The sequence below is a fragment of the Monopterus albus genome, unplaced genomic scaffold, assembly GCF_001952655.1.
Source record: "Monopterus albus unplaced genomic scaffold, M_albus_1.0 scaffold48.1, whole genome shotgun sequence".
Taxonomy (NCBI): Eukaryota; Metazoa; Chordata; class Actinopteri; order Synbranchiformes; family Synbranchidae; genus Monopterus; species Monopterus albus.
Window position 1 is genome coordinate 470885 of NW_018127928.1, and position 13382 is coordinate 484266.

The 13382-nt window shown below is 38.6% G+C and overlaps 1 protein-coding gene across 2 annotated transcripts; it reads right to left on the minus strand.

The window, feature by feature from the left end:
• Positions 1-3797: 3797 nt before the first annotated feature.
• cd2 (CD2 molecule) lies at positions 3798-10918 on the minus strand. 2 transcript variants are annotated; one of them, XM_020600714.1, is made up of 8 exons: positions 10809-10918; positions 8560-8862; positions 8100-8173; positions 7263-7437; positions 6859-6921; positions 6541-6618; positions 5549-5796; positions 3798-5378 (listed from the first exon to the last, which is right to left on the minus strand). In XM_020600714.1, exons 1-8 carry the CDS (start codon positions 10888-10890, stop codon positions 5286-5288), a joined length of 1116 nt encoding a protein of 371 aa, XP_020456370.1. In that variant the 5' UTR covers positions 10891-10918; the 3' UTR covers positions 3798-5285. The 2 variants fall into 2 exon arrangements, with proteins under 2 accessions (XP_020456370.1, XP_020456369.1); XM_020600713.1 differs by having other exon boundaries at positions 7248-7437.
• Between the last annotated feature and the right edge of the window lie 2464 nt (positions 10919-13382).

The window sequence follows — 13382 nt, forward strand, 5'->3', positions numbered from 1 at the left end:
TGAAGCAGCTCTCGACAAAATAAAAACAGAAATATATAAAGGACCAAAACACTGAATTGATTATAATGATAAATATTAAAAATGACACCCACCTTCTATGGGTGACAGGTAAACACAGCCACCAAAGAGTAGATGTGAAACCACAATGTTCCTTGCAGGCTGCTGTTCTAACAAAGTTGACACATTCTGTCCTGTGGCCAGACCCACGCTGTGTATTTACACTGGACCAATGGGCAGGACAAAGGTCAGCGCTGGTCAGTCTGTCTGTGACAGGCAGTGGGGAGCAGGAGGGTCAGAGGAGGTAGGACACTTGGCTTTGAAACCTCACGGTCAAAGCTTAAAACCTCACACCTCATCTGCTCTCATACATTTGAGAATCCTATTTTTAAAACATGTTTCAAATGTGTGTGTATTTGTGTGTGTGGGAGGGGGCAGAGTGGAAAATGTGTGTAGACCACTGATACTTACGTGGTGTCATCTGTTGTCACACAACATCTGTTCAACAGCCTTATCCTACTGGCCTACTCTCCTAACAGTCATTAACCAGGACACGGGTTCTGCCTTTCATTTAGATGAGAAACCACTAGACTTGAAAATGTTTTTTCACTTGTTTACAGATTTGTTCACAATAAGCTGCAAACAATAATATGATCATTTACACAGAATACAATTGGAAAACCATCAAACAAACTGTCACCATCAGCCTGAACCTGAACTCCTGGAGCTGTAGCAGTAATACTCGTCGTTTCCTTTGTAGTAGTTACAGCATCTGGAGCTTGACCTGTTTTAAAATAAATACTTCAGCTTTTGATTTGAGTTCTTCTTCACGTAGATCACAGCTGCAACAAAACTGCAATCCAGTTCAAACATTCAGAGGGTGATTAAAGAAACCAAGTGATTCACTGACACAGATTTAATTCCGACACCTGCTCCCTCTCACTGTGACGGTTCTGGCAGAACTTTTTAAAAAGCTGGGTTAGGTTGGATCACTCTGCAACAATCTGCCTTCTATTACACAAACCTTTTCTTGTCACAGGTACAAAAACATGAAGGAACACTTGTGATTTATTGTAACGTCAAGACCGAAGAAACAAATGTTGAGAAAACATTAAAATCCTTGAGACGGCTGCATTTGTGTTCACTGGAAGGCCATTCTGTTGTAGTGAGAGGAAATAACCGACAAGCCAAGAGCTGACTTGTAGTAGTACTAGTAGCAGTGCTAGTCCACTGTTGTATAATAGTTTTATCATCCAGTTTTACATAGTTTTATTACAACATACCTCTGATTTTAAATTTTTGGTCAAAGCTGTATAATTGATGAAGAAATGCTTCCAGAGCTTCAGCGGCAGACACACTGGACCAACTATGTGTTACATTAAAAACTCTACAGGCAAACACAGACATTAAAGACTGACCATAACTTAAACTACATGCAACTGAGTTTGGCCTGATTTTCGATTTCGACAGTGTAGAAAACACTGCTGCAGCGCCATCTCCTGGCCACACAGTGAGTTGACTCTGCTTTCATTAAAGTGGAGGCTTTTTTACAAAATAGATTTGTGAGGTTTTTTAAAAACTTCCATCAGCTGATTTTAAATTCTACTAGTTTAATCATCATATTTTATTACTGTGCTTCACGTCTCATCCGTCTGCAGTGTTCATATTCACATGTGTGTTAATTAAGAGACAGCCAATGGTGTGATAATGCACAAAGAGCAGCGGAATATGTCCTTTAATGTCTGGCTCTGCTGCTGTACCTGGAAAACGATCACGCAAAAGTACTTCAAGGTAACGCAAAAGTACTTCAGGGAAAAAAATCACCAATATGACCTTTTAGCGGGCTCCGTACATATTTAAGAATTATATTGAAAACAATATATTAAGAAGTGAGGCAGTGGTGTAAATATAGAAATAAACCTCCAACTAGTAACTGAGTTTTTTCAGGGGTATAATTTAAATTTATAATGGATGTAGAGCACCATCTTGTGAGACATAAATAATATAGTCACTGAACACACTAACATGAACCCACTGTTACTGTGATAAGTAGATCACCTTGTTAATGAATCCCACTGGGAAACTGCAGTATCACAGTAGCTGAGTCACATTAATTATAAAATACAGTCTTTAGATGGGAACCAAAACACAATCAAAGCCAAATCAGATGAACAACAAAGAGAATAAAATAAATACAATCCTAGGCCCATACTCTCTGACCCTAACACATATAATCTGAACAGTGATAGAACCAGTTATATACTATACTGTTATGGTCTACAAGGCAGGTGTTGATTCTGTTACTAGTGAATTTTACACACTTTCCAATTTATTAAGTTGCTACACATGCACACCTCTTGTTACTGGTTTTGTGAGATACATCAACAGGGCATGAAATGTATGAAAATAAGGTCATAGCAGCAGTGTGGGCGTAAAGCCACAGCAACAGAGCACAGCGAGACAGAGAAGTTTTGAGCTGATGATTAAAACACATCTAAATGTATGAAATACAATTAGATCGCCCCAGAAAAGAGGCACAGATGTCTCTGATAGTGAATATCTGTTGCCATAAAGCTGAAAGCATAAACACACAGACAGCATTTTGTACATACAACCAACACTCAAAACCACAAATGCATTTTGAGCGAAAAGACACAGGATATGTGACTGACACACACACACACGCCGTCTGCAAACGCTGCTCTGTGCATGCAGCCTGAAAAGCTGCAAGCTGAAGGTGATGCAGTGTGAAAGATTCACTTCTGCTGCTTATATTTTAGTAGATATGTCACATCACAATTTATTTAAAAACATCACTGGTTTCCATGTGAAAAGTACAAACATATGCATGCAGCTTCACAGCCTTGGTGGTACAGATCCTTAAAAGGTGAATGCAGACTTGAATGATGCTTTTTATATTATTACATGTACACCCTTTATGCACATCATTAGTATGGTCCTTTCTCTGAAAACGTATCTAAACCTCACAAGAAGAGCATGTTTCTAAAAATAACACATATACGTACAATATCTAGTTTGTCTGGAAAAGGAACCCATTTCTCTGTGTGATCCACACATCAGCAAGTCTTCATCAGTATTTATCATTTTACAACACAAATACAAAAAAGAGCATTTTAAAAACTGCATGGAAGTATGCATAAAATACAAACCACTGTCTTTCTCTGAAATTTGAATTAAAAGCTGTTGTGAAAACACTATTTGTGGCTGAAACACTGACTGGAAAGGAGCCACAGGGTACAAAAATACTCATGTTTTCCCAAGTTGCTGTAAAGTCTTTGTGGCACACTGTAAATGCAACCATAGATGACATTATGAAATAGATGGGATGTACAGTATACAGACAACAGCAACAAAAGAAAAAAGAAAGCTCGAGAAAATGAGATGAACAGTTTGACATTCAGAGCAAAGATGATAAACGGATGGAAACAACTGGCCTGACTTGTAAAAAAGTTTTTTTGAGGGGGTTGTGTTTGGCACCATTTCTTGAATAAGCACACTAAATTCCTGGAGTCACTGTGTAGTTGCCAGGCAACCAGCGAGATACCCTCACTGGCCACTTTATTAGGTGTTCCTGATATTCTGACCCTCTCATGTATTTAGCTGGGGAGGACAAAAATATAGAAACACCTCTGAATATAATGCAGTCCAGTACAACACCACCTTAAACTATGACCTCAATAATAAACATAAAATTTAATTTATACATTTATGACAATTTCACCAAAAACAGAAACATTCTGAGCTGTATAAACACAGACGTTAAGGTGGAAGTGTTGCACTGAAATGCATACAATTGTACAGCTGTACCTAATAAAGTGGCCTGTGAGTGTATGTTAATTAGTGAGCTTTAGGTCACTGATTGTTCTGGTACATGAGGACAATGGTTGGGGCGCGTGCTTCATGTGTATCTGGAGGATTAAACAATGTATCTATCCACCACGGGGCGGGTTAGGACTCAAACGTAAAACCAGAAGAAACCAGATTAGAACCCCCAATAAAAACTATGAAAAGCAAATAAAATCAGGCATAAAACCACGTTCACCCAGGGTTAGGGTGAGGACTGGCCAATAACCAGGAGCTTCTGGGAATCTCACTATGTCCCTCCATTGATGGAACAGCTCATCATTTTTAATTCTGCTTCCATGCTGAACAGAGTCAACTTAGAGTCAAGCTCGTCTTCCTGAGATATTCACTTGTCTTTCTTTCTGGTATTTGACTTCAACACTCAGCTGTCAGTTTATTAGGTACACCAAGCTAAAACTAAGTCAGTCTAATCCAACAGTGTTGCAATAAACCCTCCTTCATGAAGGAGGAACAACAAAAGAAGGAGGAAAGAAATGTTGTGCCAAAGAAAAAGTCCTTACACATTTGGCATTCACTTTTTATCTTTGCAGCATTATTTGAAAATGGAGTCTATTCATTGGTCTTTGGCTGAGGGGTTAAAATAACACCTAGCACCAAGGGATCCATGTTGCAAGCTAGTAACACCACACCGATACTCAGCAGCTCGCACCACCCCCGTCTGAGCAAGATGCAGAAGATAATATGTTTTATGGTGCAATGGAAACACAACTGCGCTGACTCAGGAGCAGCTCAACATGGCTGCGCGTGCCACAGCTCTGTGGGGCTGGTGGAAAAACATTATGTATAAAGAGGTGTTTCTCTTATTCTGTCCATCCTGTTTGTATCAGTGAAGGTAGGTTGTAACAGAAATACCTCTCAGTGTTAGTTATAGGTAGGTGTACTAATAAACTGGCAACTGTATAAGTCAAGATGACATGATAAAACTGATACGAGGATCACTCTGGATAATAGTTTGAGACATATTGTGCAGTAATGGGCTCATCTGTTTCCCTCTCATCCATGAGAGAAACAGACAAGCATAGAATAGACCTAAAATGAAAGAGGAAAAGAGGAAAATAGCTAGTTTGATATCTTGGTATCTTGTCTTCAGGTCTGGTCTTATAATAGCTATGAAACCAAAGGACAGACACTGCATTTTGAAGATCACCTTATCGTAAAAGTCAAAGCCTATGAAGACTCATAGTTTGAATTCAGCATATTTGATTTTGCTAATTATACACCAGCTGATAACATCTATCTGTTTGTTCAACATGATTGTCACCACATCCTGATGAAAGTTTCCTCATCAAGTGACTGAACTCTGCCTGACTTCTTCTTCAGAGGAACGGAAACATCAGTGGAGAAAAAGTGAATGGGGAAAGACAGAAGGTTTATGTTTTCTAAACTGCGGCACCCTCGTGGTGTCACACTCTTGGTGTTCTGGCTGTTTTCCTGGGCTGAGGAAGAGGAGGAGGTTGCTCCTCATCGTCATTAACAGCGGGTCTGTGGGCCTGAACCTGAAGGGTAGTGAAAAATACCAGCATCAGATGGAATGTCCCACTGGCAGCCTGCAGCCAGACAGCACTGATGCTAAACACTAAAAACACACTGCAACAATTTCTGTCTGGCTGCTTGTGTGTTAACATGTAACATCACTGAGCAGCCCAGGAGCCGATCCACATCCTACCTGTGCAGCTCTTCTCGGGCTGGGCTGAGGGTTAGCGTTGTCGGACTCGGGGGCTCTGAGACGCTGCTCGCGGTGCTGTTTGGAGCGGTGCTGGCGAGGGCCGGTGTGGCCGGCCTGCTGTGGCTGGCGTTGCTGATGAGGCTGTCGACCAGGAGGCTGACAGTGTTGTTGTTGTTGTTGTTGTTGTTGGGGATGCTGGTATTGTTGTTGCTCAGGATTGGCCCAATCCAGACGAAGTTCCTCCTCATCTGTTTAATATGGAAATTAGTAGGGATGGTGGGTCAAACAAACAAAAATGTAAAACCAGTTTAAGTTCTTCAGATGAAGAAGCATTTACACTGTATGCATATGCTTTACAAATAATACAATAGTACACTACAAGTATTACTGTATATCAGAACATGGTTTGAAAGTCCTGGTTGCTTCAGATAATCGGGCTTCAATCATATTTGTTACCCACATATACCATGAGCCTCCAGTGACTTAGGGGTTAGGTTGTGGTCATGCTGAAGTTTGCATGGTTTGTGTGTGGCTGCTGTTAATTCACCACATATATCAGATCTGAGAATGTCTAGAGTCTGTCAATCAGGTATGGATAGTTACCTTCAGATGACTTTGTTTCACTGCTCTCAAACACACTGCACTGCTCAAGTACCAACCAGGCACCGCTGGCAACAGCCAGGGCCCAAAACCACAGGGTCACAGAGCTCCACGCTCACTGCATGTCAGCTGGTTTGTGTTGATTTTATTACAAATGAGTTTGGGAACATGCACCACAGAAGCACAACAACTGACATAAAGTGAATCCTGCATTATTATTGAAATTTAAAGACTTTCTTTATGTCAACATATTGTTTACCAGTGGTATGATCATAATCTGGCATTTCAAAGTTATGGGTAGGGTTGGCAAATTTCCAGTGGATTTACAAAAGCCACATGGTCAAAAACAACAACAACAACAACAACAACAACAACAACAACAAAACTCTTACCCTTTTGCCGCATGCGATTTTTCACTTTGGCCCGGATGAAACAAGCAACGACCATGACAATCAGCAGTACGACAATACCTGATGAGGATGGATGATAACAGTTTGTATAAGACATGTACAAATCATTAACTGCATATTAAATGGGGTGTAATTCCTTCAAGATGAATTCCTAATACCATCTGCTGTGAGGAGAGATGTATACATTTACATGATGCATTAGTGGGATTCAGCACTCTGCGACTCTGTACAGGCTGTAGCTAATGGATGGATGGATTAGTACATAGAGTACAATGCTAAAAAAAAAGCAAACAAACATACCTGCTCCGCAGCCCACAATAATCCAGCTATTTATTCCCCATATTTTTTCAGGAAATGTATAGCCTTAAGGAGAAAAGACAAGGAGAGGAAACTGATTAGGCATCAGTTCAATGTATTTTATTTGAATAACTGGTTTTATTAAATGAAATGGTGTGACTATCTCACTGAATTAATGCACTTTCCCAGAAGCCTATTTATTATTTTGTGTTGGCAGTACAGTTCAGATGAAAAGGTTCAGACAAACAACCTGTTTAATATAGAGCATTTCTAAATGATTCTTCTATGAACCATATTTAAATAATCTGTAATTTCCACCACATATGAGGTAACTGTGCTGTTTCTAACAGACCATACATATGTGGGTGTAATAACCACTGGATGATACCCACCAGACTGATACCCACCGGCCTTATTGCAGTTTAGTGTTACAGGCTCACTGGTCATAGATTTGGCTTCATTGTAAATTCTGCATGTTAATTCACCGTTTTTCACCGGCTCAGCTTTTTGTGTAAGAGTTGCTTTTTTCTCATTCTTTAACACATCTTTATTCTTAAGCCATTCGATGTTGAACTTCTCGATCTGTTGGGTACAAGAAACATTGATGGATGGATTAGAGGGTTGTCATGAGGATAAGCAGACCTTCAAGTGTAACAGAAAAGACCTGGAGTAAAACCATGTATGACAATTTAAACTTCAGAAACTCTGGACTAGACCACCAAGTAGGTCCAAACATATTTTTGTTTTCTTGCGTTACGGAGGCTGAGCGCTGTTTGGAAAGCTCAAACCAACATGAGCAAAAATGGTTGAGTGGAAAAGTTTATCATTGACCATGGAGAAAGCACTTAGACAAGAATCTCAACCTCAGGGTCTTCAGTGGCAGGAGCTTCTATCTACGTCTATGGAATAAGATAACAAGTGGACCTTGAGATTTCTTTGTGCTGTAAAATGAGCAAGTGATCAGCAAACAATGCCCTCCAACGCAAATAAAAACAAAAGAAAATCTGTGAATGGAAGGAAAGTAAAGCTGGATTTTGCTTTTCACACATTTTACTTTCTTAACTTCAGTAATAAAATAACAAATCAGAAACTCAAACATCAACAATTACCTCAAGTGCTGAACTCAAATCATGTTTAGACCTCGTCTGTTGACAGATTCTACAAACACATCTTTATGGGGAAATCCTTTAAAAAGACTCCACATGAAGCTTTGTAAATCAGACATACTGTTAGTTTGCTCTCACCTGCTTAGCGCTGCAGGTAAATTTGGCTGGTGATGAGGAACAATCAATCTTCACTGTGGGCTTAGGGACGAGGTCTGAGGAGATGACGTTTGATCAAACACTTTTATACATTTTAAAAATACTAATTATCATATCGAGACAAACAACATATGAAAACAGATGTAATGATCTGAACTAATAACATATTAAGGCAAATGTGCTTTTCTGATGCTAGTTAATTATACTACACATCTGTAACAGCATCTGGCACATCAAAACACAGGTAAAGACAGCAAACTCCTGGCCGCTGTAATATTTCCGGTTCATACCAATGTAAACATGTTGAACAGCTAAGGTAACAGTGAGAAGTGTTTAGATAACTACAGACCTTTACTCATGAGCCAGATAAGGTATAAAGAGGGGTGGAGAGTATTATATAATTGTATAAACAGAGGGCATCTGCTAACAAGTTGTTACCTACCGAATACACACACTTTTGCCACCTTGGCACCAATTAGTTTCCCTTTATTGTCGTAATAATTGGCCTTGTATGTCCCTTTGTGACTTTTCATCAGCTTTTCCATCTTCAGGGATCCATTTTCATAAACTTTACCCTGACGCTGTTTGTCATCCAGGGTAGTTTTCCTTTTTCCATCTTTGTCATTTGGTCCATTGTAGATTTTAACATCGTTGTACATCCATTCCAGTTTATGTATGTTTTGCATTGAGTAGTCCAGAGGCACCTCAATGGTACCACCCTCTTCAACATTGTGGTTGCATTTCTCTTTGGAACAAAAAGAAAGGTGAACAATTTTATTAGATTAAATGACAAACTTAGCAGTGATTTTAACAAAGGCCTGCACATCCCATGACGAGTTATCAAACTCAGCAACAAAATACTGTAATATGTTCTCCATGCTAACTCCAGTGCTGCTGATATTTGTGTTCTTATAAGCCTAAAGCCTGTGGAGTATTCTTTGGACGTCACTAAACAAATCCAAGATCTAATGAGTAAAACTGGATTTTCTAATCCCAGCTAAGGTTATGTGGAAACTTTAGTTCTTTATCCCTCACCTAAATTGGTGATCAGAAAAGTTGGATTCATCTGAGATAAGTGCACAATCTCATGCTCAGTGACTGACTATACATATACCTAAAGTATGTCGCCACAAGAATCAGTGAGCACAAGTACGGCCCCTTCAAAAACTGTGTCATACATGAGTGATAAATGAAAGCCCAGGTTTCTACACTGCATGTAAACATGTTCAATTTCCTGCATGACCCATTTTCTCTAAACAGGTTTGGCCATTGCTTTTGATCCTGCTAACGGGTGCTAACTGGATAATCACGGTAGCAGCAGCAGTCGTGAAAAGTGACATGAAATAAAACTGTTATTATGAAAATAAGAAGGATCCATTTTATTTTATAATAATTCATTAATAATTGTAGAATATTTTGATATTTTCCTAAATGTATTCATGTGGAGATTTATTTCATAACTGTTTATACATTTAATATCAAACACTGGTCCATAATAAACACCTCTGCAGAAATGACACTGAAATTTTGGCAATACTTTATCAGGAAAATGAAAAATGATTTTTGTTGATGAATCTCATGATGGAATATGCTTTAAAAAAGGACGACTGCTTAACCAGAAACAAACAAACACACAAACTGAGACAGTTCGGCTCAGCATAAAGAACACTGAATCAAATTCTTCATCATTAAATGCTTTTAACCACTGAACAAATTCTAATTCCAGGAAACGACAGACAAATGGCCTTTTATGGTTTACCACATTTTCACACCTCGCAGGCTTTGACATGTTGATGAAACTGCCTAAACATGAGTTCTGATACTTAATTATAAGAGACAATAAGCTCTTCAAACTGTTACTTTTTGATAATTACACTTCATTGTCTGAACATCGATCACATGGATCTTTATTCCTATATATTGACAACACTGACTGGAGTTTACGCTATTGTAGAATTTTCTGAAAATGTAAAAATAAATTACTATTTCATATTTTTGATCAAGTAGTTTGTTTAGAACATCCAGCACCTTAATGTATAATTTATGACACATTTGACCAAAGTTTTACTTTTGATAAGAGACTAACAAGTGAGTTCAGTGTTAGTGTGCTATATGCTCTGTCATGTATTTTTAAATCTGGCAAGTTTATTACAATACTTCTCAAAAAATAAACTGATTAGATCTAAAATAACTGATTCTGAGAAAACTGATTCATCACACTAACACGCTGCTGATGTGAGTTGGATGAGGACACACAAGAAGCAAGGCAGAAGTGTTTTAGGACGGGCGACCAACAGAAGCAGTGGAAATAATAAGAAAAAACTGATTTTTATACCATTCAGGAATAAATTTAAATCGAAGTTTGAAGGATAAACAGTATTATACAGTATTTATAGTTATAAAACAACATAAGAAATAACTAATGCTGAAAACATGAAGAATCACCACCCACAATGTAGCAGAGAAAAAAATACAGAAGTAAAGAATGAGAAGTGTTACTTGGTTGGCCAGAGAATTCAAACCTGATTTTTAAAGGAATTAAAAAAAAGAAGTTTTGCTTTTAAAAACCTCATGAACATTAGAAAACTGATGCTTATGGAGAAGCCAAACGCATCATTTATATTGTACTAAAAATCCACAATTACACTACTAAATGAGAGCGAGAAGTGTATTCGTTTATTCTTACAGTACCTTCGGAAGCAAAGACAGAGCAGCAGACCAGGAGCAGAGAGATGGTGGAGAGCACAGCCATCTTCACCATCATCCTCACCATATTCTGCTGAAAAGAACAACTGCTTTCCGTTATCAAGGTTACTTCCTGTCAGAGCAGTTAGATCAACTCGTTTGTGTGTGTGTGTGTGTGCTTATGTCACTGAAGAGTTATGTCTTTTTGGTTTCTAAAGGAAGTGATCCTTAAGAGGCCCTCCCTGCTTTTGCCGTCAAAGAGCAACGCGCGGTAAGCAAATGCCATATTTAGGACAAAAAGAGTGAAGTGTGGTGGTTATGTCAGCTTTTTTGCTTCAGTAGCTAAAAATACAATGTGTGGCCTCCACTTCCAGATCGACGGTGCGGTGGGGAAGGTGGGAGGGGCTGCTTTGATTATGCAGATTGCAGGAGGGCCTCCGTGCAAATACAATGTGTGGCCTCCACTTCCAGAGCATTATGACACAAACCAGGCCTAATACAAACACCAAACAATTACATTTTTAGCTGGAAACCATCTGCCTCTTGGACAAGTTTTGTTCCAGCCTAAAAACTGACATAATGAACGAACGTTACATGCCATCACTTGTTCTCTTGCCATTTTCCACTGTCACTGTGCATCTTCTTGATTCAGATCTAAATCTTTACATCATGTTTTGTGACAACATGCCCTCTCTAGCTGCTCTGACTTATTAAAACCTGCAGCACACATTCGTACACTAGCTCAAACCTTAACAGGAATTTGACTTACCAAAAACATTTTATCACGTTTGTATAGTTAAAAACAAGGATTCCTCTTACAATGTCAGTGTCAAAAGAAAGTAAATTAAGGGAGAATAAAATGCTTTTGTTTATTTGGCCAAGGATAAATGAACATTTAGAGGAACTGTGACTCTGAGATGCTGAATACCTCACGTGCAAACTCCAAGAGAGAAGAGCTCTGTGAGTGAAGCATCATATTGTATTTTTTACTGTTTTTTTAACAAAATGTCAGTGTGATGAGCAGCATGAAGCTGAAGCCACTGGTTATAGTTTAGAACTGTATTCCATCATCTGTTGGCTGCTTCAATGCGCAAAGAATATTCTCAGACTTTTCACAGTAAATAAGTTTTAAACAGACACTAACTGTGAGCTGTGTGACCAAGACCAGTGGTTTAACACATGAATTATAGCTTTAGTTCACACCAAGGAGAGACATATTAGTGATTAGTGTGAAGACAATTATCTGTTGCAGAAGTCATTATACTCAGTTTCACATCCTCCAGCAACTTTATACTCCTTTCACTTTTGATTTTACTACCCTGAACTTGTTCCCACTAGTCCTATGGGTGTTTGTAAACACATGTGCGACAATAATATTTTTGCATTCCACAATCGCTGTCTTCTGGGCGTATGGAATTCAAACTGTATACACACATTAGAAGCACAGGAAACAATGCATGTGTGAACTATAACAATACCGTTCATGATTTTATCTCATCCACTCACTATTACAACACACTACTTTTTGTCACAACAGATGTCACCAAATCAACCTTGAATCAAATATTAAGGTTTGTAATTGTGATATATTAATGTATCGGATTTTATGATCTCTGATTTACAACATTCTGTATCACATATAAGCTCTTGAATACTTTTGAATTGTGGAAAACCTGCACTGTATTCAAAACAGGTCGTCAAATTTTTTCCAGTTTGAGCCCCACATTCATGATGTTACTATCATCACCACACAACACTATATGGGCACTTATATGCCCACATTCAGACCAGTATACTGGACTCAGCTCAGTTATTCACCTAATTAAAATTAAAAATTAATGTGATGGACATTCAACACAGCAGGCAAATCACAGTCTCCAATGAAACACCCACACAGATGACGGTATCAATAATAACCTCAAAAGACAGTAACACTTACTCACTGTAATGGAACTTCCTTCAATAAAGGGGCTTTTTAAAAATATTTTTTTATATAGTGATATGTATGGATCACACTCACACCTACGGACAATTTAGAGAGAAACCTAAATTGTGTGTCTGAGAACTGTGGGAGGATGCACCAGTAAACCCACTGAAGAACGTGAAGCTCAGCCACAAGGGTTGAACTGGGAACCTTTGTGCTGTGAAGAGACAATGTTAACACTGCACCACCTTGTCGCCCTTTCTTGCTTTTCTTTGTCATCAATTTTTTAAACTAAATATCTGTGAATATTTTCACATTTCACTGACTAAACCTAATCAGCAGATAATAACTTCAGATTAATGAGCTTCATTCATCAGCTTCTGCTAAATGGTTTATGTAATAAAATAAAGACATTTCAAAGACAATATTAATATTTAAAATGTTGATTACAAATACTGCACATGCTAAATGTCAGGGTCAAAGTAAAAAATGCAGAACAACAATGTTCTGTGCCACTGCGTAACTTAAAGACAAAGACTGAAACAAACAAACCCTGTCACCAAACAAATTAAACTCTGGTCCCCAGAGACTGAAGGCACCCTGCAGGACTGTTTCACCCAGACAGACTGGGATGTGTTTAAAGCTGCAGCCACCTC

Bases quoted from the DNA above. Each gene is read 5' to 3' on its own strand.
- cd2 (XM_020600713.1), bottom strand. From the start codon at position 10,890: ATGGTGAGGATGATGGTGAAGATGGCTGTGCTCTCCACCATCTCTCTG. The intron at 8,174-8,559 runs GTAGGTAACAAC...TCATCTCCTCAG, and splicing joins GGCAAAAGTGTGTGTATTCG to ACCTCGTCCCTAAGCCCACA. The intron at 5,379-5,548 runs GTAGGATGTGGA...ACTACCCTTCAG, and splicing joins GCCCGAGAAGAGCTGCACAG to GTTCAGGCCCACAGACCCGC.